We start from the raw sequence: 27,498 nt of genomic DNA, 5'->3' as shown, positions 1-27,498 counted from the left end.
GGAAGCTAACAGGAAACCAGGAGCTTCCATTACGGTTCCCCCCGGATATTGACACTTGTTGGGGAAGGTTCTCTATCGGGGAAATGAAAGGGGTGGGAGACTTTCAGAGGGAAGCAAATTTAATTCACTACCTCCTGGAGGCCGCGGTCAATGGATCCGTCTTGGTTTTCATTGATTCTTTGAATCGAGCTTCAATCCTTTGGAGTAAGATTTAGTTCCTGTTTGCATCAACATCAGTGTTTTCAGTGAAAATGTCCTGAACGCCTTTCTGTCTTTCCCCATTAAATATGTGATTTAATTAGCCCCACCCACCTTTGCCTGCGCCTGGAGTGTTGCCTCCTTTCTCGAGGGTACGCATCAACTAAAATGAGTCAAAGTAGGATACTGTTTACTGTATATTCTTAAATTCAAACTTATATATAACTTAAATATAGTCCAAATTAGATATCAGATTATCACGGGCAGCAGTCTACAAAACTCCTGGAGACAATAAATATTACACTGTTTAAATCAAATAAAACAAATAAATCCTAATCGTCCCATTATAAACAGGTTTCCAGTGGTGAGTGTAGTTGTTTTTTTTCCCCAAAGCAGCTGCGATCTCATTAGCATGTTGACAGAGTTTGTGTAATTACTGCGACCGTCTCCTTAGCTGGCCTCAGAGCAGCCATGTCCACCGCAGCTAACTGCACACATTTGGAAAACTGAATAGATTTTTTTTTTTGTCTCCGTTAACTAAACGGCAAACCTCAGCGGCTTCCAACCCGCCTCCCTCTGCTGTGCTAAAGCCTGTAAGTAACAACTCCACGAGATGAGAAAGCCGCCTGCCGCAGCCCAGTGTGGGGTCGAGACCACATCTGGGGGACAGAGCTCAGACCTGGAGTCCACACCAGTGTGAACGGAGCCGTCCGGTTCGACCCGCTTCAGCGCCAGCAGCTGCTGGTGACGAGCTGACGCTCAGCAGGATGAGACGTTCACTGACTCCCCAACAAGCATCAAGTAAAATGAACCACAAAGACCTCAACCTTCTATTACATGAGGCCGCTCGCACAGAGATGTGTGTCTACACCAGCTCCACTCTCCGAGAACTTGACCACTCACTCACACTCAGAGCTCTTTGATGTCTTTGCCAGGCTCTCCTGGGATATCTTCTCCCCCCTCTATGGCATCACCAGCACTTCATACTCAAAGGGGAGCAGATGACCCTGTGGGGCCTCCTGCAGGGGGCAGTACAGTACTGGCAGCTGTGTGCCGGTGTCCTTCATCTGACCTTCCATGAGATGGACAGGTTCTGATTGTTGACGAAAATGCATCTATATTTCATAGTGGAAAGATTAAATATGATCATTAAGAGGAGGGACTTCTTAATACATCGCCTTTGTAAGGATGAATAAAGCTTTAAATCTTTTTTTTTCTCAAGAATGGAATGGGTGGAGGCTAGAAAGGCTTAAATCCCTCATTAAACATTCTCTGATTGTTTGCACCAAGCAAACAATCATGGGAATCTAGGTTAACATGCTAACAGTCATTAGCAACCGCAGGTTCCCACAAATGCATCCTGGAGTATTTCTAGTCCGGAGATTTGCTGGTGCAGATTTATTTATGAGGAGTGGGGAATGCTGCACCTTCTCACTCAGGCACCCGGAAACGCATCTTTTCATGCTATTTACAGGATGCATTGAAAGAAAAAAAAGTCGCCTAGCGGAGAAGACGGGCGCTCGCCGTGTGTTCATGCAGTTTCCAGCGCCGAGCTTTCACAGGAAGCAGAGTCATAGTCAAATACGCTTTATTTGTTTTCTCCTCACACACGTCCCGCGGCAATACAACCGACGTTTCCATCCTACAGACACAACAATAATATAGCACACGTAGGTGACTAGAGTGTATGCTAGGCACTAGGGACACAGCGGACATATTCTGGGCAGAGTGGACCAGAAAAGGGGATTCGGAGCTGCTGTCTTGTGTTAAAAACAAGGCAGGAAGCAGCAGGGGGGGAACCGGTGAATGGAGGACGGGTGTGAGTGTGATACTGCATCATCAGAGAGGTGAAGCTGAAGCAGCTGGTCCAAAAATGAAAGTGGGATCTTTTGAGAGGCTCCCATCACCTCCTTCATCAGCCCTTGAGGATGAACCGTTGCCTCCGCCTGCTGTCCTTATCAACCATCAGATTTGTCACAAATGAGGAAGAGGGCAGGAGATCTGGGATCTGCCGCGGGGATCTGGGAAACATGCATACGGGTGGTTTCCTGCGGTTAGTAAAGCAGATCCCATCCTCTGAGACAGGATAATATACAAAGTTCAGAGTCACACACGGCTCCAAATGTTAATTTAGTAAGCGATTACAAAACGTTCCGCTGTTACAGTTTCAGTAAACTAGCTAAATAAATATTCTGCACATAGAACCAACAAGAAGAAGTTATTATCAAACCAGATTAAAATCCCAAATGTTTTAGAAATATTAAGTCTGAGAAGCCAGATGATAGGAAATTACACATCCGTGGGCCTCACCAGAACGTCTGCATGAAGGAGTCCTCGTTCCGTTATTGCTGAGTGTTTAGCATCATTTCGGTGCACTGTTGTCCTGCTCTCTCCTTTGTATATGACACCTAACAACATACAGGGTGCGTTTGCACAATTTACAAAGAAAGTCCCGGCCCGAAAGAGTTACTTTCTGTCATTTTCTGATTGCATTACTGTTTTCTTCCTGTTCTTTTGTTCTGGCATCCATCCGTCTCTGCTTCTGTGCACTCTTGTTCTCCACTTTTGCCACTGATCTGAGCTTTGAGGACAGAACACAGCGGTACCTCCAGAGCAGCCTCTAGATTCATTACGTTTCAACCCCCAAATAGGTTCCACGGGGCATAATTTGGGTCGAATACAAACACACAAAAAACAGTTTTAGAATCCTTAAAAAAAAACCTTGACTGGAAACTCTCAAGGTGGAAAACAAACACGCCAAACACCAATCTCAGGGGCGGGGCTTAGAGTGGGCAGCCTATATTAAAAACCCATTTGAAGGAGAATAACACAAAACATCAGGGTCCATCAAGGGTTCACACATTTTCACATTCATTATTCAGTAATGGTTTTGGCCATTAGTGAGGAGAATTAAAGGTGCAGCAGAGAAGACACACACACACACACACACCTCACCTCAATGCTCCAGAAATGCTAGCAAAAGCTTTTTCTCTGCTACACTGACTAAAACATCGTTATCATTTATAAGAAACCGTCTAAAAAGCTGCAGCAGCCAAATGTAAGAAAATGTGTTCCAACATTAGCAGGTGTGTTCGGATCGCTCACATCTGGCCTCCTGAGAAGAGCATCTGGCTTTTGTTTTGTTAGCAAACAGACCTCAGCTTGTGGCGTTAAGAAATTCTATGTAAAACAGAGAAAAGAAGCATTTGGCCTGATCTAGAGAATTTTATTTATGATGTGGTTTAAAACCAACAAAATTGGTTGAAAATCGCTAAAATACTCTACAAAGATGCGCTCAGCATCGCCGAGTGCTCTAATATTAATATTACATTTGATGAGTTGAGTCGCTAATGAGCAAACACTGACTTATTTTAAACAAAAGACAAAAAAGTCCTTTAGTTTCAATAAAAACAGCCAATTTAACAGAATTCTAGGACTCACGATTAGTCATAAAACCTACACCCTACACATCCTTTTGGCTTTTATAGCATCTTTTATACCAAGACTAGATTTGTGGTACACGTGGCAGTTAATTCCCATTCAGGTGGCGCCCTCTGATACCTGAATCAGGTCCCTGATTTTTAAAGTCGGATTTGGCTTTGAATGAGAGGGGAAATGAAAGAAAAGTCGAGCGGTCCCTGTGCAGCGGAATACGACAAATAAATACGCTGGGAGGGGAAGGTGCTACTGGGCCGCTAAGACGTGCGCAGCTACTCTGTCTGGGAGCGGAAACTCCTCAGCGCTCCACTCAGAAGTCCCCACTTTAGTCTGTTTCCTTCAGCAGTCCTACATTCATCAGCGAGACCAGGAACCGGAGTAGAAAGAGCAACAAAATTTACTGCTGCAGTCAAGACCCTAGTTCAGTCAGAGATAAGTGGATCACAAGTTTGAGGATAGCCTGGATCTCACTTTGATGTGATCTGTCTCGGGAATGCTGGATATGGAGTCCTTCTTGGGCAGTCCAGGGTCTCTCAGACCCGTACCCACGCCCCCTACCACCAGCCCCACACTGGCACCGAAGCTGTGTGCAGACCCTGGCAGGGAGCCTACAGGGAAGGCCCCCACAGACATCTGGTGGGGCAGCACCACCCTGTGAACCACCGCGCTCCGGATGCCCGCGTGGCCCGACGGGGTCTGAGGGGGTCCAATGGATGTGGAGGAGACTCGCGTTGACTGGGGTGGACTCGGACCGTGCGGCTGCGCTCCCTCGTGGGGCAGCGAGGGCTGGGAGGCTGACAGTGCCCTGGCGTCCTGGCTCAGGCCCCCCATCGGCAGGGAGTGGGTACTCTTGTGTGTGCTGGGCCTGTGGACCGGGCTGGATAAGTGTTGCTGGGTGAGAGAAAGCTGGGAGCCTGAAAATGGACCCGCCAGGCCACTGGATCCATACTGGAAAGACCGTCCTCCAAAGGCTAAGGGGCTCTGGACGGGGGGGCTGCACAGCATGGGAGCAAAGGCACCAGAAGCGAGGAGCTGGGACTGCAGCGGGGAGGATGAGGCTGGGGTGGATATGCCTTCAGTCACTTGGAGTCTCCTCAGCATCCTGGGCGACTGGAGTCCTCCTCCCCCACCCGCAGAGGTGTCCTGGACGGGGGGGCAAAAGCTCATGGCTACGGCCTGCTGCAGGGAGGCGATAGCTGAATTCTGTGGCTGTGCCGTCGGGCCCGAGTGCGGAAACATCCCTCCGAGCAGGGGGGGAGTCAGGGACATGGCCCGCGGTCGAGGAGCGTCCACCTGCTGGACCATCTCCCGGTCATATTTGACGATCTCCTGGATCATCTCGTTCTCGCGGTTGTTGAAGACGCCGGAGTTGAGATCGTGTTGAACTTTGTGCATCAGGATGGAGTTTTTCTTGCCTGCAGAAACACAACAATGACACCTTTGAAGAACCAGACCCAAGACAAGACAAGCCCTGCTACCTGTGGTGCCCATTCCGTGTTTTGTTAGCTTTATTTGTTGGCGACAGGTCTGATGTTTTTACATTGAGGAGTAATTCAGCCTCCCACAGCTCCAAATTCTACACATTTATGTCAGTCAAAATTCACTTTTCTTCCTGTGAAAAGTCTCATTTCCTTCTACAGGCGTTCTTTCATAAGTTTAGAGAAAAGGGGCATGAAGAATGGAGCTAGCTGCAGCCTGCTAACTGAATTGTCCTGGAGAAAGCGGGTTACACAGGTTCAGCTAATACTTCTAAGTAGAGACCTGGTGCCCCCCGCGAGACCTGAATCCATCTCAGAGGGTTTATTTGGGTTTTGAGGCCTCAATTTCCGCCGCTGTCACGTGAGTGAGCCTGATGTGTTTGAGTCGGAACCCTGCTGAGAGGAGAATTTAGACATTCTCCTCACTGGCGTGAGGCTCAGGTAGGATGATTGAAGAACTGAAGCGAGACATTTCCCTCCGTGACGAAGCGAGGGAAGCGGCTTATTAGCAGAAGCGGCGACTCCACGGATCTGATGCGCGAGGAGGCGTTGCTAATGGCTGAGGCAGACAGGTACAATTTATAAACGGCGGCACCTAAAATTCAAAGGATCTGATGCGAGGAGACGTGGGAGGAGCCACCCGGGAGGACGTTGTCATCCGTTTTCTGTGCATGTATCAGCAGATTGCGCTGCGGGTGGTGCTGCCGGGCCTCTGCCCAGCTGGGCTGTCGGTACACCCGGAGACAAATGAGGATGATTTTAAAGGTCAGTCGGGGCTAAAACTAAAATCACGCTGCCGGGGAACGAAGTGGGATGGGACGCTGTGGTTTCTGGCCCTCTGGCGTCTGCCCCTCCCCCACGTGAGGGGGGCAGCCGTGTGCAAATTGAACAGCACGTGTAGCGCCTCATCAATCCATCGGCTAAACCGAGGCCCAACCGTCCCTCTTTGTTTCTCTATGCCAATTTCGGGAATTCTCGCGACTGCAGTATGGCTGCCATGGCAACGGCTGGCGTATACACTCCGTCCATCCCCATTTCAGTAAAATCTGGATATCTGACATCACTTCTTCTGCCTCCATCATCGTGACTTGTGTTCCTGCGCGCTGATGACGGATCAACAGCAACTTAACTGACCGACGTTATCGTATCGGCGTCCGATCCGCCGCTCTTACCGATCCTGTCCAGCCTGTCGATGGCGACCGTCTCGAAGGCCCTCCTCATCATGGGATACTCCTCCAGCACCTCGTTGAAGTTGTCCACAGAGAGCGAGTACAGGCGGCAGTAGGTCTCCGCCTGCACACTCGCCGTCCGTCTGCCGCGGGTCAGCAGGCAGATCTCTGATCGGGCCAGAGGAGATGAGTCAGAACACAGAACGTCATCCTGCACACTGGTTAATCATTTACACCAATGAGATCAAACCACTGATCGGCATATTAAATAAAGTAAGGAGATGAAGGCACTTTTGATCCTTTGGTACTCGTTTAGATAGATTTGTGTAAAAATGTTTGGCTTTTGGGTACTTTGGTCATGGATTAAACTGTTCTGTCAAATGAAAATGCTTTTTCTGTGGATGGGAGGCGGCTTATTACGTCTAGTTTTAGCATCCAGGAGCTCCAGCTGTGGAGATCCAGCTGTTCGCAGGATTTCAGCTATAGTTGCTAGGGTTTCATAACTTCACATGTTCTAACTGGATGTCAAACTGGTGACGTCTGTTGAATCAGATACTCTTGAATAGCTTTGTAATCAGTACTCATTAACTCTAATGAGGTTAAAACCGTTTGAATGGACCAATTCCAGCTGTTTCGTACATAAAGGCCACTATAGTGGGCAGTTTTTCAAAGGCTGCTCTTTTGTAGACGTGCCGGAAAAGACGGCCAGTAAGAATCTTGGCTTAAGTTTTCATAATTCATGCATATAAGGGTTAATGAAATTTTCAGGATCTGTTGCTCATGGGCCAAGGAAGAGCTCATTAAATTTTGACAATGTTCCCAATTCTGGAGGGACTTTGACCTTCGATCTTCCAACCATCAGAGCCAATGGGCTCTGCTTATACAGCAACCAGCTACTGTTATGTAAGCCTATATATAAAACTATGGGTGTGCATCACGTGCACGTGCCTTTTTTCCAGTATAAAATTGAGCCCTTTTTTTCAAGTGCTGTTCCTTCTGAACTGGCTGCTGTCACTGACTCACATTTAAAACAAAATGTGGGTTTCAGCACCAAAAGCTCTAGTTTTGTAAGTGGCAAAATGCAGGACTCCCCCTCGTTCCACCGTTCCATAAGCTGCCACTGGGGATCCTCCTGGTTCTACGTCAGCACAACAAGCATTTGCATGTTGCTAGCATCATTAGTGGGACGCACTGGGAGAAGGAAACCGAAGTAGTCATCAGCGCTGCATTAAAATGCTGCTCAGGCCAGCAGGAGCCCTGTGATTCTTCCATCAGTGATTATATGAGCATACGGCCGTCTAACTTTCCAATGTTTTCCCCAGATTATGTTGTTTTCCTATTGAGTAAAAACTCCAAATACCTAAACTCCACCACCGAGCTCTCCCCAAGTATGAAGGCATGCCAGCGACTGACCGCCTTTGTTTGACGTTATAAATGGTGTGTGACCACCATGGTGCTGCGCTAATTAGGTGTTATTAATTGGGCGTGTGTGCACTGTGTGTTTCCACTGAAGCGACGGCCCCCGGGCACATCAGCACTACTGCCGCTTAACGCTGATGTGGATGCAGGGGACATCACAGGGTGAAAATGCTGATCAGACTGTGTGTGTGTGTGTGTGTGTGTGTGTGTGTGTGTGTGTGTGTGTGTGTGTGTGTGTGTGTGTGTGCGTGTGTGTGCGAGGGGGAGCTGTGTGGGATCCATGTGCTGACAGAACACAAGCTAGATGTTGACTAACTGTTAATAATAATGTGGATATGATAAGGATGGGATGGGATAGGATAAGATGGGATGGGATGGGATGGGATGGGATAGGATGGGATGGGATGGGATGGGATGGGATGGGATGGGATGGGATGGGATAGGATAGGATAGGATAGGATGGGATGGGATGGGATAGGATAGGATAGGATAGGATGGGATGGGATGGGATAGGATAGGATAGGATAGGATAGGATAGGATAGGATAGGATGAAATGGGATAGGATAGGATAGGATGGGATGGGATGGGATGGGATAGGATAGGATAGGATAGGATAGGATAGGATAGGATAGGTTAGGATAGGATAGGATAGGATAGGATAGGATAGGATAGGATAGGATAGGATAGGATAGGATAAAATGGGATATGATAGGATAAGATGGGATGGGATAGGATAGGATAGGATGAAATGGGATGGGATAGGATAAGATGGGATGGGATGGGATAGGATAGGATAGGATAGGATAGGATGAAATGGGATAGGATAGGATAGGATAGGATAGGATAGGATAGGATAGGATAGGATGGGATAGGATAGGATGGGATGGGATGGGATGGGATAAGATAAGATGGGATGGGATAGGATAAGATGGGATGGGATAGGATAGGATGGGATGGGATAGGATAGGATAGGATGAAATGGGATGGGATAGGATAAGATGGGATGGGATGGGATAGGATGGGATAGGATAGGATGGGATGGGATAGGATAGGATGAAATGGGATGGGATAGGATAAGATGGGATGGGATGGGATGGGATGGGATGGGATAGGATGGGATGGGATGGGATAGGATAGGATAGGATAAGATGGGATGGGATGGGATAAGATAAGATGGGATAGGATAGGATAGGATAGGATGGGATGGGATGGGATGGGATGGGATGATATAGCACAATATAGCAATTAGGCTGGATAGGAATGAGAAAGGATCATCTAGAATGGGACGGCCAGGATGCGATGTTCTAGTGCTAAGCTAGACTAGGTGAGACATCGGCCATTGGGTCAACAGCCAATTGACCCAATGGCCGATGTGTTCTTGGTGACACAGTACCAAAGACTAAATAATCACAAATGTTGATTTAGACATGGGTGTTGACACCTCAGAAACAACCACCTTTGGTCTGAGGTGGTTTATAAGTCTGTAGTTGGGAACTACGACCAAGATCGCCGATGTCCAACAAGATTGGAACAAAATAGAAATCTTCTTTGTTTGGATTAAATCCAGAATAACGTACTCAGTTCTAATGTGCTGACAGGAAACAGCAGAAGACAACGCAGAACATCGACGTACCTCCAAAGTAGGAGCCATCCATGAGCTTCATGCTGATGTTCCCTTTGGTCAGGATGCTCACCACCCCGTGCTGGATGAAGAACATCTTCTTTCCGATGGTGCCCTCTCTGACGATGTAATCTTTGGGCTGGAAGACCTCAAACCTCAGCTTGGTCAGCATGGCCGTCACAAAGTTGGGATCGGCGTTGGCAAACAGCGGCATGGAGGCTACCAGCTTACGGCAGTTGAAGTTGACGATCTCCTGCAGGAGGACAGGGTGGCAGATTTCCCGAATGTCAAAGTGCTTCCCAGTAAACCTTTAAGCAGAGTAGCGGATGTGTTGCTACCTCCCGCAGAGGCTCGTTAAGCTCCTCCAGGATGCTCTCTTCGTCAAACATCTTGCCTTGGTATCGGTGCTCGTAGTAGTCATGGATTTTCTGTCGGAAGTCTGCCGGTAGTTTGTGGAAGGACATGTACTGCTCCACTTGTTTGTACTGGAGAAACACAGGAGGTGAGGCAGTGGTGAGGAAGGCTGGTCTGATCCCTCACATTTATCATCTCGTTCGGGCCACGTTCTCGGGACGTCCCGCTCAGGACCCAACTGAGAAACCCTGCGTGTGAGATTGACAGCTGCGGCTGTTCGCTAATAGCATGTTGATTTGCATGAACGCGGACTGCATGTTCACTTCCCTCATCCCATCATGACGCTCCAGAACACATTTCACGCCTGAATTGTGAGGCGGACTGAGGAGGCCACCGCATCCGCCTGGGAATAGACCTGCTTCCCGCTCTGCTCTGTTTCATTTACTGGCCATGGCAACACTCGTATAGATAGAGCTGTACAGGGTCATAAAAGTGGGGGGGGGACCCCCGGAGAGCTGTTCACTTCCTGTTACATCAGCAGCTGATTCGCTGACACAGACAGTCAACCAGAGCTGTTTTCAACCTTTTCGCTGCTGGGGAACAGAGCCACAGATCAACATGGACGTCCCTCTGAAATATTACATAAGACGCGTGTGTGTGTGTTAGGAGTGTGAATCATCCCACTGAGGGCTCCGGCTCCATCTTGGGGGGGTCAGGTCCAGCCGTCTGCTGTCCGGCCTCCACGGCAGAGAAAAGGCGCAGCTCTGTTTATTAATCTCGCGGTGTGAGTTAATAACGCCGCCGTGGTGTTTCTGGGAACCTGGAGCGGACAGTTGTGATTAATGAGGACGCCCCCCAAGTGTGGAGGACCAGCCGGGCGTTGATGATAACCATTACAAGGCTTTAGCGCCGCCGCGGCTAAATGAGTGTACAGGAAGTCTGTTCTCTGCTTTTAAATCATCCCTTTGGGTGAGGGTTCGAACCGGCGACCCTCACAAGCTCAGCGATCGCACATTATTATTTATTTGCTTCTATTGTGGTGAAAAAGCTGTGAGAATTCCAGGAGAATCCACATTTTGCCTCTTTTTTTCTCCACTGAGGTGTTGAGGACCATTTTATTCAAACGCACAGAAATGAGAGATTTCCTTATTTATGGTGTAAAGTTTAATCCCAGTCCGCCTCAGTCTTAATTAGCTGCTCCACTTCAAGGGTAATTTGGCGGTAAAACCGTCTCCAATCATCCATTCACATTTTTGTGTCCTTAAAGGTTTCTGCCTTAAAACCAGGCAATTTCTGCCAAACCAACCGGAAAGACCTGTGAAAAGAAGACAAATCAACTGATTTAACTTGATAAATTTGCCAGCGCCTGCTTGCATGTCGGCCTCGGGAACGCCGCCGCCGACTCCAGCAGCCTCCAGCTCGCTCAGTGGGGCGTGAGGATGAACTGGGAGGCTCCTATTAAGCCTTCCCTGCCTCAGGATCAGCGCGTGGCACTTTCAATTAAAGTGAGACGATGTCTCTCTGACTCGTCTGTTGTTGACGGAGATGAGATTTATTAACTTGCCACACAAGACACAGAGGAGGAAAATTAGCGACACGCCAATCTGACACCGATGTTTTAGGTGGAGACGTCCCACTGGCCTTTGATCCTCATGAGAACTAACTGCTAACAGGCTATTGTATAAGCTGGTAAAAAAAAAAAGGCTCCAAAATAAACAAACTGGAGTTTTGTGGTCAAAAATGCAGATCAATCTGGGCAGAGGAACTTCTGGTGGATGAAACACTAATAAATACATTAGATTTGGTAAATCCAATTGGCTGCCCTCGGCCTCTGGACTTGCTTAAGAGCAGCATGGAGTTTTTTAAAGGATATAAAGTCTCCAGTTTGTGGCTTATGAGCATGATGTACGACTGTCAGCGTAAGCTGCTGCAGAAGGCAGGGAGAAATTGAATTGGCCCGCGCATTAAAGGGCTGTATCAGTGAGTGTCAGGGCTCAGGACGGGGCCAGTCACGCATCTGTGTGTGTGTGTGTGTGTGTGTGTGTGTGTGTGTGTGTGTGCACTGAACGGAGACATGCATGGCCAGTCCTGATCTCCAGGTTAAAACCAGACGTGATGTCAGTCTTCTGGTGAAAAACTCCATTTCTAGTTGGTTACTGACGACTTAACGTCTCCATCTCCACCCCCTGGATTGGCGCTCTCCACCAGAGGCCACAGGAGTCACCTCTTGCCCCCCCCCGCTCCCACACGCTGCTCCATTGCATCGGGGGAGGAGAAGGGGGAGTGCGGTTATATAATGGCTAATGCCCCCTGTCCATGTGAGGTGTCTGCTGGCAGATGGTGGGTTGCCGAGCGTTCAAGGGCGAATGGACGGATGAAAGAGGGCGTGTGGAGAAACACACCCGCCACCTCAGTGAGGTGGCCAGACACATCAACTGAGGATAGATACGCAAATTTAAACGCAAAGATCGGTAAAAGAGCTCTCAGCTACATCCAAAATCTGGCTGAGGTGATATAATTATCTCATTTCCTGTTGCTGTTGCCGCTTTTTCTTGCTTTAGCTCTAGATTAATCAGATTAATAGATGTGACAAGTGAGCGTTAATGGCCTCTCAGTTTAAAAGTCAGTGAGTCGTAAAGGACAGCGAAAAACACACCTAAAAAGCTCCAATTAGCGTTAGTTTAAGATTATTTAGTGGCACTTGTATGTAAAATGGAGTTGGAAAGCCTCTCTGCAGTATTTCTCATGAACATTTCCATCTCTTATCTCCAACTTTCTGTGTTTGTCTCTACATTACATCCCTGGGAAATAGGATGGAATTGCTAACCAAACAACATGTGTTGGTTGCGATAAGGCTTTTTTCTGATGATCTGAGTGTAAATATTCAGAATCCACGTCTGCCTCTGCTCGCCGGGGTCTCTGCCCATAGAAAGACGCTCGTCCCTGCACGTGTTGCGACATCTTGGTCTCACGACCAAGAACAGCGCTGTTTACTCTGTGTTGTGTCAACACGGCTCCACCATGTCGCTAGCATTGCTATCTTAGACAAAGAATGTAATTTGTGGGTTCCAGCCCTTTGTTCCATCTGTTATCTGATGTTTCTGGGCAGCACGTGTTTCAGCCCAATGGCTAATGATGAACAAATAGTTATGGCCGCCAGCCTCTCAGGGTGGTCCACACTGCTCACAATTTGAAGAGGGATGGAAGGGACGTTAACGTCTCGTCTGTGCGAGTGACGGACAGCAGAGGAGAGCGCCTCATCGGGGTCTGAGGACACTGAGCAGACACGGCGCAGAGACTGTGTCGCCCTTTAAACGGGGGGAGGCTTCCCCTCTGCAGCTGAGATGGCAGCCAGGCCCGGTCCAGACGAGCCGCGGCCATGAATAATGAACTAATGGAACAGATGTTGTCTCCCTCAAAGCCGGTTAGAATCAAACCGGCAAAGCCTCTCTGATCTGACGAGCGTGTCCATGTCGTCACAGGGGACAAATGCTGGAGATCACAGTGGCTCCTGATTATTAGTCACAGGTGCATCACCTGGATGTGGGGCAAAGTAATCCTGTCACTCAGCCTGAATTACACACTTGTTACTGCGCACTATGTTTACACGCACAGCTACTCTACGTTGTAGCTTGACTGGGGCCTTTAATTGGACTGTTGTCCGTGTCCTGAGTGCAATCGATTTATTGATGAAATCGTGTCTCCTCTGTTTCCATAGGTGGCCGTTTGCACTGTTTCAGCCTGTATTGGGCCATGACCTTTTGACCTTTGTCATCACAGACCACAGCAGTAGCCATCAGCAAGCAAGCTAACATGTCACTGTTTCTTGTTTTTCTTCCCTTGTAGCTAAATTAACATAACGGTGTGTTTTTTAGGTGTCATGTACACCGCCTGACTTTGATGTCGCCCCTCTGACAGCATCCGTCCCGCCCACCTCACGGAAACAACGCAAGCCACCACATACTGTTCCAAATGGGAACGTGCCACATAAAACTGAGCATGGTTTTATGGTTTAACACTGCAAACATTAGCTTACAGCTGCAACCACATCTGCAGTCATGTCCTCATCGGGTCCCTCAGCTCCACCACCTGCGACTCTGAACACTCCGGTGACGCAACACTCACCTTTTCTTGGTACTGGCGTCTAGACGAGTCCAGCGATTGGATCAGAGCGGTGGCGTGGCCGATAAACATGGCGTAGCAGGTGGCTCCGACGATCATACTGAGCATGGTGAGCCAGATGTCTGACATGCTCTCTGGAGCTTGTCTCCCATATCCAATACACAGCATGTGGCTCATGGCTTTAAAGAGGGCAAAGGAATAGAGCTCGCTCCAGGAATCATTCTGTAGGCACAGAGGGAGGGGAGACGTCAGAGACAGAAATCAGGCAGCAATTTAGCCCAGACAGACTACGAGGAACAGAGGAGACGAGAAGAATCGACGTTAAACTCTCGTTCAGAGCCTCCTTACTTCTTCCACGTATCAGCGGTTTTGACCCAGTGACCCCCTCAGATCGTTAACGAGGAGCCGCAGAGCAAGAAGAGGTAATAAACACTGTAAATGTAAAAATGAGAAGCCTTCAGAACCTCTCCGTAAGCTTAATGGAGCAGAAGAAGAGTGTTAATGAAGCATCTGGGTGTCTTCGCTGCAACATCCAGTCAACTTTAATTGTGGGGGTCAGGGTGCTGGAGCTCACACCATCGCACTGAAGGGCAATTTGGAATGTTTTTGGCCTGTGGGAGGAATTGGACTGCCCAGAAAACCCACACAGCCCACATCTTCACTAGTTTGGACTAGTTTGGCATTTAAATCTGGACACTGAAAAGGCCTCTTTAGCTGTAAAATGAAATAACCTTCACATTCCCACTTCAAATGCACAATTTTTTCCATGTTTTATTCATTTTTTTCTAACTTTATTTTATTTCACCATCTTAAAATCAGGAAAGGAACCAGTTAACTGTTCCAGTTCAGCCCAACGATTGTATTTAACTAAAGACAGCGGATCAATAATCACAGAGAGCCTCGGTGCTGCTCTGTCACGTTCTACTTTGTTGAACACATGCTACAGTGCTGCTATGATGTCATCAGCTAATACAGCTATCACTACTGTTTCATGCTTACTTAAACTTCAGTGACCAAAACCACGACCCAGTCACCATAAACAGGGTCGGCCCTCGGATTTTGGTGGCCCTAAGCAAGATTTTGTGGGCCCCCAAACACTCACAGGGCACCCGCTACATGACACACACTGCTCCTAACTGAATGAACACACATGCACATGAATTAACAAGAAATATCTGTATTTTAAATTAATGCATCGGTGTGTTAAAAGCATATCCGATTTTGAGAACCAATTAAATTGAAAAGAAAAATTAAAAATAAGAAACTGGGGGGTGGATTCAGAGTGCAAACCTTCACCAAGCAGCTCACCTCCCCACATATTGTAGCTTACATCCAGGACGGTCAAAATTATAATTTTATTATATTATAATTAGTCAATAACTCCCTGAAAACATTATATTGAGAATCTTATTACGTTTACCCATAGGGAGCTATCATATTTATCTTCCATGCCTACGTTTTACCTACGCAGAAAATGCAATTTTCTTAGAGCAAAATTTTACAAATTAGCTAATCGTGCAAATATTTACAAAGCGTAGAAACCAAATGGGTAGCCTGAAACCACTTGGGCCAATTTGGACTATTAACTTGGTCAATATTAAAATAATAAATCAAAACACAAATTTAATGTTGCAATAAAACATTAGTAGCTAGTTAAGGAGTAAACTAGACTCTTAGTCATGTTTATTGGCCTCTGGTAGTTTAATAAATTCAATAGCTTTTAAAAACGTGCATCATAAAATAAAAGGATTAATTATCTCTGTGCTTATTTGAGATATACTGCCTGTAAGGTCTGTTCGTATTCCAGTTTAAAGATTAGGAATCGTTGTTTTCGCCCCCCACTTTTCACGTTTGTCTGACGGGAGGTGGCGTGAAATCAGTTTAAACCATATGTCGCAACTTTGTCCAGCTTAACAAAAACAACTATTAGAACTACTGACTGTAGAAGTACTAATGCTAAAAACCACCTCATAGTAGTTGCATAGCAACTTATTTATATCTTATTTTACTTATTTTTGATTAATTTGATATCTACTGTTGCTCTGAGTTCAAATGTATTTACTCAAGATTGTAATATAAATATAAATATAAATAAAGAATATGCCGAGAAACAAAATTGCATTGTAAAAATGTCTCCAATGTGTGTGTGTGTGGGGGGGGGGGTTAGCAAGCACTGACAAGCCTTAAATTTATCAGCCAGTTTATTACTAAGATTAATAACCTGCTGATACAGTTGACGGTGTCGCCAACGTGTCAGATGAGACGTAACAGTGTCTCATCATGCTGTTGTGATGCGTGCTAGCGTGCAAGAAAAATAGTATCGATTTATTCCTTTCAGTCAGATTAAAGAGTCACCTTTTAACATACCTTTATCTTGTCTTCTTTCTTCTCCATTATTCTTTTTTCTGTTTTTCAGCACCACTCCTAAATATTCTTTTAGGAGCCATTTCTAATGTTTGTAATTTCCCCCACCCAATAAACAATGACACAACATTACCCACAATGCCCCATTTGCCCAACGCTGACGATGCCGTGTCACTATGGACACGCATGGAGAAGCGAGGGGCGACTCCCAAACGGACTTTCTTTACTAGTTTATTATTCACCTCAGTACTAATATGTCTGTTTGATCAGATTTGTGAGTTTAGCATGTTGTAGCGCTGCTGAGGGGAGTGAATAAACAGCACCAGTTTGTAGGTCTCCGCCTTTAACTAATATTGGTTACTGTCGGCCGTAACCATGGCGACACTGAAAGGCAGACAAACTCATGCGTACATACGTAATTGCTCAACCGTAACACACTTCCTGAGAGAAACTCCCTGATGGATTCTAATGCGTAACAACCGTCGGACAGAAGACACCGCTCTACCTGCCAGAATAAACCAACAACGCTTCGCCCAAGATGAGCAGGGAATCTTGCTCCCTGACCCGGAGGCTGTGGACGTTGCATTTCCCCACACTGACGCTCTGCACTGAAAATGGCCAATTATTTTGCCAAAGTTCTGTTGAACCGTTCCAGCTCCCCCAGCTAGCCTGCAGTCGGTCCTTCGGTTTCCTTGAAGGACATCAACCAACGGAGGGCTGAGTGACCAGTCCGGACTAGAGCAGTCCATACTAATAGTACCTGAAGTGGTCTATGGCTCTCACCACAGCAAGAAGCTATCTGTGTGTCACCCAGCAGCATCGTCCAGCTTTTTTGAATGTCCCATCCCATCTGGCTCAGCAGCGTCCCTATTCCAACATCGCTGGGGTCTGTGTCCAGCACAAATGGCAGGCTGAAGTCCGAGTAGACGAGACCTTCCCAGTGCGGAATTCAAGCCAACACCTTCTGCATTGCACAGGCCAAAAGAGAGCTGCCACAACCCTCTGCTCATATAAGCCTTTGGCTCCTGCACACACACACAGAGATGATCCAGAGAGGAGAACGAGGATGACCCAGACTCCAAGGTCTGGTCTAGGTATTTATCATTGCAGGGTAGTGGTAAAGGTCTTTTTGTCACGCTGTTTATTGGCCAACATGACCAGCACATTGGAGGCCTTGTGTGGATGGTAGAGTCGCAGCCCCGACCAGCTCAGTTAACTCTGAACACCCAAGCTGAGTTTCACCACAAGTGCTGCAACAGCAACAATAGCAGAGCAGCAGCAGCAGCAGAGCAGCAGAGCAGCAGCAGCAGCAGAGCAGCAGCAGAGCAGCAGCAGAGCAGCAGCAGCAGCAGAGCAGCAGAGCAGCAGCAGCAGAGCAGCAGAGCAGCAGAGCAGCAGCAGCAGAGCAGCAGCAGCAGAGCAGCAGCAGCAGAGCAGCAGCAGCAGAGCAGCAGAGCAGCAGCAGCAGCAGCAGCAGCAGCAGCAGCAGCAGAGCAGCAGAGCAGCAGCAGAGCAGCAGCACAGCAGCAGAGCAGCAGAGCAGCAGCAGAGCAGCAGCAGCAGCAGAGCAGCAGAGCAGCAGCAGCAGCAGAGCAGCAGCAGCAGCAGAGCAGCAGCAGCAGAGCAGCAGCAGCAGAGCAGCAGCAGAGCAGCAGCAGCAGAGCAGCAGCAGAGCAGCAGCAGCAGCAGAGCAGCAGGAGAGCAGCAGAGCAGCAGCAGAGCAGCATTACAAGGCTTCCTCTGTGAGGCAAAGAGCCGACTGGAGTGTGCTGCTGTGCTCTGACCAGCCTGCAGCCTCTACTGCGACCAGTTTGAACTGGGCGTGAAAGGCCTCCCAGTTCGCCAGAGTGTTTTGGCTTCTTCTCCTGGAGCCTCACGCATCCCTTCCCTCATCACTTTTCGCAGGCCTACTTGTGCCAGCCGGCCCCTCAGCACTCCTCAGGCTGAACCCGGCTACAGCGGTGCAGGCTACATGCTCCAAATCACGGACCAGGTCTGATCTGGACCCCTCCCCTTCATCACCTGCCACGCAGGTGTCGGAGATTGCTGTCATATTTCCATAAAAGATGGTGGCAAACGAGACCGTGGAGTTTTACTTCTGACACCAATCCTAACATTACAGGGGCGAGGGTGTGCACGGCAGCAGTTTGAAGGATTCTTCCTTTAATTAATATCGGTTACTGTAGGCTGTAACCACGGCAACACAGAGCGCACACACTCAAACTTAGGCTCACACATGTTATTGCAAATGTATCAACAAGTACTCAACCGTAACACACCTACATAACAAACGTCGGACATTTGACTCCGATCACAGAACAAACCAAGAACCACGATATCCTAAAATTAAGAGAGGGACAAAAAGCAAATCACACACTGGTTGTGTGTGATTTGGTGGTTGTGACCCTAAAGAATGCATAGAGTGTTTATGCCAGCCCTAGACACAAAGACTGACTTTAATTAAATTACTAGCATAAAGAGCTTCCTAAGCGTAGCCAAAATGAAAACTAGTTCTATGCTACAGCGAGACGGCTGGCAACAACAGTCCTGCTAGCTGTAGCTGCGGTGAGTTTGTGATAGCATCGGATTAAACGTGACACATCGAAGAGCTGTCCCTTACCACTGGAAATAACAGCCTTCATAGTAACACAATCAACTAATTGTGGAGAGAATTAGAGGGGTGTGTGGGAAGGGGCAAATGAAATTAGCTGTGTTCACTTCATTCTCCGGCGGATTTTGGTGGGCAGTGTGATGGTAAAGATATGCGTGAGCCGCATGACAACCATGCAGAAGAGGCGTCTCGACGCTAGCTCGCATTACCGCAAATGACTGTGTTGCGTTTGATCCCCGCGTCTCTCTGAACAAATTAAGATGTAGAAACGTTGATATGCAGCATTTATCAATGGTGTCCATGTCAGATTAGCTCAGCGTGCTACCGCAGAGGGATTCATGTCGCGTTACTGAGATCAGTCCCACTTTATTGTGTGTCGCAAAAGAGCCTGTTAACACTGCAGGTAATTGCACTCGCTCACATGCACCTCCACCTCAGCCAGGGATCCTGGTAAGTGTCCATTGTTCTAATCTGGGTTGACGGGCCTGCAAGCAGCCACCTCCCATCAGTAATTGAATGAATGGAGGGATGTCTTCATTAAGGCAGCTCTTTCCAGAGGCCCCTGCGTGCATGAGCGCAGGTGATGGAACCACATGAACAGCCTCAATTACGGCAGATCGCCCGCCGTGAAATAAAGTCTGAGGAGCTGAGAGGAGAGGAACTTTATTCTAATGCCGCTGGTCCGGCAGGTGGACGTAAACCGGACAAAAGTACCCGTCAGCGTTCTCCTAAATGATGGAATGGATGAGTTCATTCAGAGTGACCTTTTCCTGCTGCCTGAATCTGAATGTGAAGATCAATAAACACATCTGGCAGGTTTCTCCACAGTGCTCTGAAGCTCAGAAGAGTGCAGAGAGGTGAGGAAACACAACTGTTGCTGGTTTAAAATAAAGAAACGGAGCTAAAGTCGTGCATTTGTCCATCGTGAAAGAAAAACGGAACAACTGCAACCAAGCTGCTGATCCTGACTGGAGGAGTGTGTTGATCAGAGTTCAGCTCATCGCATTAACAAATGAGAAAAGACATCCCAAGGTCAGAGCAGCATGTGTGAGGTGGTGTGTGTGTGAATGTATACAAAAATATACATTCTACTGGCAAAGTGAGGACATTCTGGCTCATCCTCACAGCTTCAAAGGACTGAGGGTTGTGGAGGTTAGAACTGGGTTTAGGTTAGGGTCAGGGTGACGGGGTTAGTTAGCAGGGTTAGAGTAGTGTGTGTGTGGGTGTGTGTGTGTGTGCGAAACTAACACTATCATCACTATCATGAATCATTAGAATATATAGAATAGGATCAGAAAGTTTGTGTTGGAGGTCAGAAAGTTGGGGTGAAGGTCAGGCTACATATTCTAAAAATGAAAGTCGTATCTTTAGAACTAGCTCAAAGTGGTGAACTTGTGACTGTGGGGCAAAAGATGAAGAGAAACAAGTCTCTTGGGGCAGCAGACATGAGATCCATCTGTTCCTGATCCTACCCCCCCCCCCCCCCCCCCCACCCCAACACACACACACAGAGTTGACTTTTATGATGAGATATCTTTGAGACCTAAATGTCTCAACGTTTCTTGATGACAGCAGCATCCTCAGGGTCCAGGATGGAACCAAACCTGGTAACCGTGCGACAAACACATGAACCAGTCTGCTGAACGTCCTCGCTCACAACTGCACCGCGTTCCCTTCCAGAAACGGTCGAACCTTCCTGGAAATGAATGTGAGCCAGAGCTTCCTCCTCTGTCAGAGGCTCTTGCTCCGCCCTCTGAACTCCAGATCTACTTATTTTGATTATTCAGGACATCCAAAACCTGAGGAGGAGTGATCGCTGGAGTTCAGATCTGCTGTAGAACAAAGAGTAAAGCCAGAGTTTGCTCACCACCATCTTGTTGAGGGAAACCCAGCAGTCGGATGGGAAGTCCTGCAGCATGGGCACCAGGAACTGGAGGCAGCCGTCCCAGTGGCACAGCAGCAGCATCATCCCGATCAGGTTGAATATTCTCATCACAGCACTTGCCAGGTCATAGGTCATGTGGAAGATCTGCCGAGAGGGACAACAGAGAGGACGTGTGACGGGAATGAGAATCAGCTCAAGTTTCTGGAGGCCCGACTTTTGAGTGTGTGTGTGTGCGAAGTGTTCCCATGGTGAGGGGAGAATGAAGCTCACACCGAAATGAGGCGACCTGGGCGCCAGTCCCAACCCTGCCCTGCCCTCTCTCTGCAATAGGAGCGTTATCTCCTTTCTCAAGAACCAACTTTGCCTCTACCGATCATCTTCGCACAAACACAGCTTGTGGGTGTCAGAGAACCTCAACCGATGTTCTTGACTGTTTTAATATGTCCAGCGGTGCATAGAAATGTCACATGAACACGGTTCATGCCCATTAGCTTGAGTGGAAGTGTTGTGTGTTCGCCATCTCTCTCGGAGCTGAGCTACTTCCTGTGGCGCTGAACAAGGCGTTCCCAGCCAGTCCGCAGCTGCACCACGACCACGATGATCACTGATAAATATCAATGCTGCACCTGTCCAGGAGCAACTTGAGGTGTAATTTACAACAATAGTTGGATGAAACGCCATCCAGAGCGCCATCCTTTCCTAGCGAGCTGTAGAGCAACACGCTCTTGGTCACCCTGAAGATCTCCAGCCTGGTTTCAGAGCAAACCACAGAACCAGACATCTTCTACAATAAATCACAACATGACAAGTTTCTCATGTGAATCTGATCTGTTTATTATGATGGTGTCCTGCTACCAGACTCAGTTATGGTGTTCCACAGGGTTCTGCACTTGGACCGGCTCTATTTGATGCATACATGCTTCCTTTGGCTTCATCAGCAACCATGATCTTCACTGCCATAATTGTGTTATGTCATTTCCTGTTCTGTTGACCATATGCAGCTGTCCGTCTCTGTCCCTTAAGGCTTTGGAGACTGGAGTTACTGGGGATGACATCCCAGCACAAGTGGGAAGAACCTGAGGCACATTTGAGAAGGATTCCTCTTCCAGCTCACATTGAGAAGGTTTCTATACGGTTTTCCATGTCTAATGTTAATAGGAATTTAAAAGTATCCAAATTTACATTTGAACTTTAGACTCATATATTGATATTTTTAGAATTAACTGGTTATTTCATGAGACTTTTGTTGGTCTTAAAGAATTATTATAGTTCTCTGATCATCTCTGATCAATAGTTTTGGCTACTATTTGATTTTTTATTTTGATATATTCCCTGGGGGCTTTTCTATGGAAGGGACGGAGAAATGTCAAAGAGAACTGGGTCAGCATCTATGTATTCAAGGAATACATATATTTATGTGTACTGGGATTCATGCTTCAGTGAGTTTGATGTGTTCCTACAGCAAAAACAAAAGCTTGAGACAACATCTTAAATGTGAATGAGGCTAAGCATGTGTGTGTGTGTGTGTGTGTGTGTGTGTGCATGCGCGTGTGCGTGTGTGTGTGTGCGTGCGTAGGAATGATTAAGAGTGAGCATAATTATACATTCACACAGCAGAACTCAGCATTGGCTTTAATTGTTCACACACACACACACACACACACAAGCGCGCACACACACACATACACACACATTAGTATTTATTTATGAGGTCTTCACAGTGTTTTTCACTCATTAGGAGACCCTAACCCAGTCCAGATGGGGATCTGTGGACTGACCCAAAGCAGAAGCACATTACTGACGTGACATTTATGGACCTTTGTGTGTTCCATGCTTCATTAAGAACCTCGCCATCTACATCAGTCTACTCGACCTGCTAACCTCAAACCTCGTTGACTCTGGTGATAGTAGAGGGCCAATTAGGAGGAGGCTACGTGCATGAAGCAATACTGAAAAGATACATTTAGAGGTGGGAAAGCTGGTTTCTTTGTGGCTGGGGGTATAAATACTAGCATACTTTTGGCAAAAGTTTAATTCCCCTAAAGATCCAAAAAGGAGCCAAAGTAAAAACTTGTGACCTTTTTTACCTTCACACCAGGTCATCCCAAAGACCTGAGGCCCCAAATCCCAGATCAGCTTGAAATGATGAATGTCTTAAATCAGACAGGTCAGGTCGGTCAGCTCCCCTCTAAAGCCCGGGTGCTAACCACTCATGTCCGGGTCAATGAAGCATCCAGGAGTGTTCTAGGCTGTGTTCCAGTTCTCAGATCACGTCCCCATTCACTCGCAACCACCCTTCGCATCCCCTCAGAACAGCGGGGGCCTGGTCCTGCACTTGTTGGCCGTCTGGGAAACACACCGTGAGCCCCCCCCCTCCGTGATAGGGGAGTGTTCCCGTCATGATTAATGTGGCGCCGGGACTAATGTTCCCCCTGACACAGAACAGCACCTGACCATGTGTCACTGTCAGAGCCACAATCTGGGCCGAGGCATGTTACCGTGACCACAGACGGAGCCCTCGCCGCTTCACCTGGGCGAATATACGATGACCCAGATATTAACAAAACTTATGTTTGCATTTGAACCCCCCAAAGAAGACAAACGCAAAGAGTTAAACTCATCTTGAAAATGAGGAAGGCGAGACACACATCTGCCACACAATCCAACCTATAAATGATCAAGCTAACTTGAGCTAACGTGTCTGGCCGCAAGCGCATTCACGAAAGGCCACATTTGGCATCGTCTCTTTCTGAATTAGGATGTTTCATGCAAATTTTTCCTGAGAGTTGTCACAATATTTGTTCTCTTGGGTTTGCATGAAACAATCCAGCAGGCATTCTGGGATTATTGCCGACACACAGTCGTGTTTACCAACATTGTTTAGTTCCGATAAATAAGACTCCTCTCACTCTTGCCAACATGTGAGGAGCATTTCTGATTGGGGAAATTGCTCTGGCTATTTCTAAGCATGCTTATCTCGGTTTACACACACAGACACCAAGACACACACACACACACACACACGCACACACACACACACACACACACACACACACACACACACACACACCAGTCTATTCAAAGATCATGTCAAAACTAAAGACAGTTAAACTGGGCTCATGCTCGTGCTCACGCACGATGTCGATCAGCATTATGTACCCGACTGGCCCACAAAGCTCACAAATTATCTCCACTGAGGAGAGCTTTGAAATCCGCAGCTGAGCCGGGCTGATTCTGGTGCTGCCGGGCTGAGGGGAAATGAAGCCGTGCAGGGGACAGACTCCCGAGTCGGAGCCGAGCAGCACTGAGACGCGAGCGTTGCCGGGGAGCTCCGATTACTGCGGGAGCCGCAGTTCTTTTGAGGGTGAGGGGATCAGATCTGAGGTCCAGATGCTCATTAGACCCTGTGCACAGGTGAGCGTCTGCCTAAGGCGTGCAGGGCTTAAAACCTGAGGGGGGCAGTTTTAATATGCAAACAGCAGCTCAGACCTGGAGCCCTGTGCTGAACTCCAGCGTGTCATCAATTATTAAGGTGCTCAAAATGCAACTTGGTGCAGGAACATCAGCGATCAATAACAGCCAGAGCTGATCCTGCTAACGGGGCCCGTGTATTAATGCCAACAGCACAGTTATTACATAAAAATCTGCAAAAGCTGTTGGGTTTGAGCAGCGGTGTGGGGACTGTGATGTAGGAAGTGTGAAAGTCACTGAATTACTGTCTGAAATCACCTTATTTATTGTTTGTTTTGGGGCTTTTTAAATCTCCGCTGCAGGAAGCAGCCCCGGCGAGAGTTTGGACACGCTGGCCTTGCTCGTCTTATTAATGAAATTGTCTTCTCATCTGATAAAACTCTGAACGGCTAAAGCAACTTTTCTTTTAAATCTCATCGTTAATCAGCCTCTAACGCGTCATCCGAGTCTTTCCGGTTACGTCAGACTCGTCTCTGCTGAGCTGAGATTACTCCAACTAATAACATTTCCTAATTTGTTGTCCCCGGAACGCCAACCGTGAGACGCGGCCTACCTCCTCCCATTGGTGGATGTAGCGGATGAGCCTGGACAGCCTCAGCAGACGCAGCAGGCTGAGGATCTTGGTGAAGCGGACGATGCGCAGCGCCCGGGCCGTCTTGTACACCTCCGAGTCGATGCCCTTCTCCACGATGAGGAAGATGTAATCCACGGGTATGGACGAGACAAAGTCCACCACGAACCAGGTCTTCAGGTACTTCTTCTTGATCTTGTCGGGGTCCAGGATGATCTCGGTGTTGTCGTCGAACACGATGCCGGTCCTGAAATTGAGCACCAGGTCCATGAGGAAGAACGTGTCGGAGATGACGTTGAAGATGATCCAGGGCGTGGTGGTCTCGTCCTTGAAGAAAGTGATGCCCACGGGGATGATGATCAGGTTGGCCACCATGAACATCAGCATGGTGAAGTCCCAGTAGAACCTGGAGGGAACCAGACCAGTGCTGAATCAGAGCCACGTGCCTGACACCTCATTTCTTTTTACGTGACACAGCAAAATCACGCCCCGGGAACGCAATGACTCGGCAGTTTTCACTGTTTCCTGAGCAAACATTTGGAAAATACCAAACACAACGTCATCGCCATCTGAGGGGGATCTCAGAAACAACGGTGGTATTTTGGTTCCTCCACTTAACTGACTGATTCTCCGTCCGTGCAGGCTGCTCAGGCGACCCTGCTGCAGGCCCCAGGGCCCACGGAGGAACCAAAAAGGCTTTGCTGAGTCATGACACCATAAAGATTCATAATTTCAATGGAGGAACCAGCCTTTGACCAGTTTGAGAAACAACCGCATGCAGCAACTTTTTTTTCCTGAATTAAAAGTGTGTTTTAACATAAAACACATTTAACAGCCTCTCTGGTGCCTCCAGAGTCCCACTACACTAAAGACGATAAATAAATGCATTTGCACTTGAAAATAAAACAGATTTCTTTCACAGCCAAAAGTTTTGATGGCCAATTTCTTCATAAAGGCAATTGTTGTTTTGTCCTATTGACATATATTTGGCTGTTTTGCTTTATTATCATGTGTCAGCAGCGGTGTTCCTGTCTGCCCCCCACCTGAAGTCGCTGTACGGGTGTATGATCCAGTTCCCGGCTGACTTGACGCGCTCCTGCTCCTTCTCCACCGCCTTCTGGCTACCGAACATGCGCAGGGAGAATTTGTTGACTCCGGGCTGCAGCATGGAGCTGAACTGCCGCTGCATGTAAGTCTGGTTCCCCCTGGACTCCCCGTCATCCGGCCCGATCTGGGACCCATCCTCGGCTTTGGAGAAGGAGATTCTTGAGTTCTTTGAATGCTGACTCAGGGTCTGTCCCTTACCGGCAGGCGCGTTGGAGAAGGAAACTCTGGAGTCCTTTTTCTCCGACGTGGCCGTGGTTTTGACCTCGGCCCCGGGCCCCTGGCTGAGGGACCCGGCAGAAGTGACGGAGCCGTCCATGACTGCAGCCGTGCCGTCTTCAGCTGATGGTGTGGTCACTCCATCCGCCCGCCTCTCTTGTCGGGATATAAGAGACGAGAGGCTCCCTGAACTCGTGGGGTCCCTTCTACAGTCTCCGTTTTTGTTGCATATCATTCCGATGGTTGCGGCTCCTACCACGCCTGCCCCTGACTCCGAGTCCCCTCCACCTCTGCGCTCTGACTCTGATCCAGCAGCATCCCTCTGGCGCAGCAGAGCGCAGCCTGCGCGGTCACTGACAGGTGCCGAGTCCTCCCCTCGAAGGAGGCACGGCTCTTTGTTGTAGGACTTTTTGCGCGTAATGGACGCAGCTCCGCCTCCTGGCACAAATTTCTTTATGCTTTTTCTCAATTCCTCCACTGCTCCCATGACCCTCGCGTCCGGACGAACTGGCTCCTGAACATCTTGTGTTCTTGATCCTCCTCGGGTTTAAACAAAACCTTCAACCTGGCGGGGGATGCTGGGGCGGCGGCGGCGGCGGCAGGCAACAGTCCTTCCTCTCCACACACGCCCGTGCGCGTCTCTATGGCTGCAACCTGCCTCCTGTTGTTGTATGCGTGCGTAAGAGGTAGATAATAACGGGCTGCACAGCTTCTACTCATAAGAGTCTCTCCCGTGTCAACAAAGCAGGACCCACCCATCACCTGAGGAGAACTCCATTATCCAAAAAGTGATATTCAATTTCTCGTAAAATCGTATTTAACCCAGCATGACAAGTCGCCGATCTTCTCTTGGCCTCATTTAAAAAAAAAAAATTATAAGCATTAGCTGGTAAACATTAATTTCTCTCTCAGGTTAATCACAACTGCCGACCATTTCTCCACTATTTTAAAGGAGCGGAGCAACAATTTCTGCCTGTTGCTTCCGTTTGAGTCTCCAACAGTGTCCGCGACCGCTTCCATTCCTGGTGAAATGGCGCCATCTTGCGAAGAGACGCGCACATGACAGGCAGGAAATTTAAGGTCGCCGATGGATGACGTCATAACCAACGCTTCAACTCTTATCCAGATACCCCCAGCCCTTAAATAAAACCAATGACGTCTGGTGATAGAATCTGAGAGATCTCTTGTATTCTCTTGCATATGTTTTGGATAAGTAAAGGTTAAATTAAAGAAAATCAGAGGGTACAAGTTTTGTTATGGCTGTTTTATATTAAGTTTCTTGCACCACTTCTTGTTGATGTCACACAGACAGCAAGACCAGTGACATCACTGCTTTTTACATAACTTTTTAAACATTTAACAGTTGTATCAAGAAGTTGCTCCTTTAGTTGAAGGCCAACACAATTCATATGCATTAATATCAGTTTTCTCACTTTTTAGAGCAGAAGGATGGAACAAACAAGCTCTCAAACA

The 27,498-nt window shown here is 47.9% G+C and overlaps 1 protein-coding gene across 1 annotated transcript; it reads right to left on the bottom strand.

Annotated features, from left to right (window-relative positions):
- Positions 1-3,408: 3,408 nt before the first annotated feature.
- hcn2b (hyperpolarization activated cyclic nucleotide-gated potassium channel 2b) lies at positions 3,409-27,383 on the bottom strand. The gene is made up of 8 exons (XM_003974068.2): positions 25,746-27,383; positions 24,685-25,108; positions 20,643-20,804; positions 13,804-14,022; positions 9,663-9,809; positions 9,337-9,577; positions 6,287-6,451; positions 3,409-5,051 (listed from the first exon to the last, which is right to left on the bottom strand). The coding sequence occupies exons 1-8, from the start codon at positions 26,510-26,512 to the stop codon at positions 4,078-4,080; spliced, it is 3,099 nt and encodes a 1,032-aa protein (XP_003974117.2). The 5' UTR covers positions 26,513-27,383; the 3' UTR covers positions 3,409-4,077.
- Between the last annotated feature and the right edge of the window lie 115 nt (positions 27,384-27,498).

Source organism: Takifugu rubripes, chromosome 20, assembly GCF_901000725.2.
Source record: "Takifugu rubripes chromosome 20, fTakRub1.2, whole genome shotgun sequence".
Classification (NCBI taxonomy): Eukaryota; Metazoa; Chordata; class Actinopteri; order Tetraodontiformes; family Tetraodontidae; genus Takifugu; species Takifugu rubripes.
The sequence above is the reverse complement of the archived record's forward strand: the minus strand, read 5'-3'. Positions and strand labels throughout refer to the sequence as shown.

Coding starts and splice junctions, on each gene's coding strand:
- hcn2b (XM_003974068.2), bottom strand. CDS start 26,512: ATGGGAGCAGTGGAGGAATTGAGAAAAAGCATAAAGAAATTTGTGCCA. Junction 14,023..20,642: donor TTTCCCTCAACAAGATGGTG/GTGAGCAAACTC, acceptor CTGTGCCTACAG/AATGATTCCTGGAGCGAGCT. Junction 9,810..13,803: donor GACGCCAGTACCAAGAAAAG/GTGAGTGTTGCG, acceptor GTGTTTCTCCAG/TACAAACAAGTGGAGCAGTA.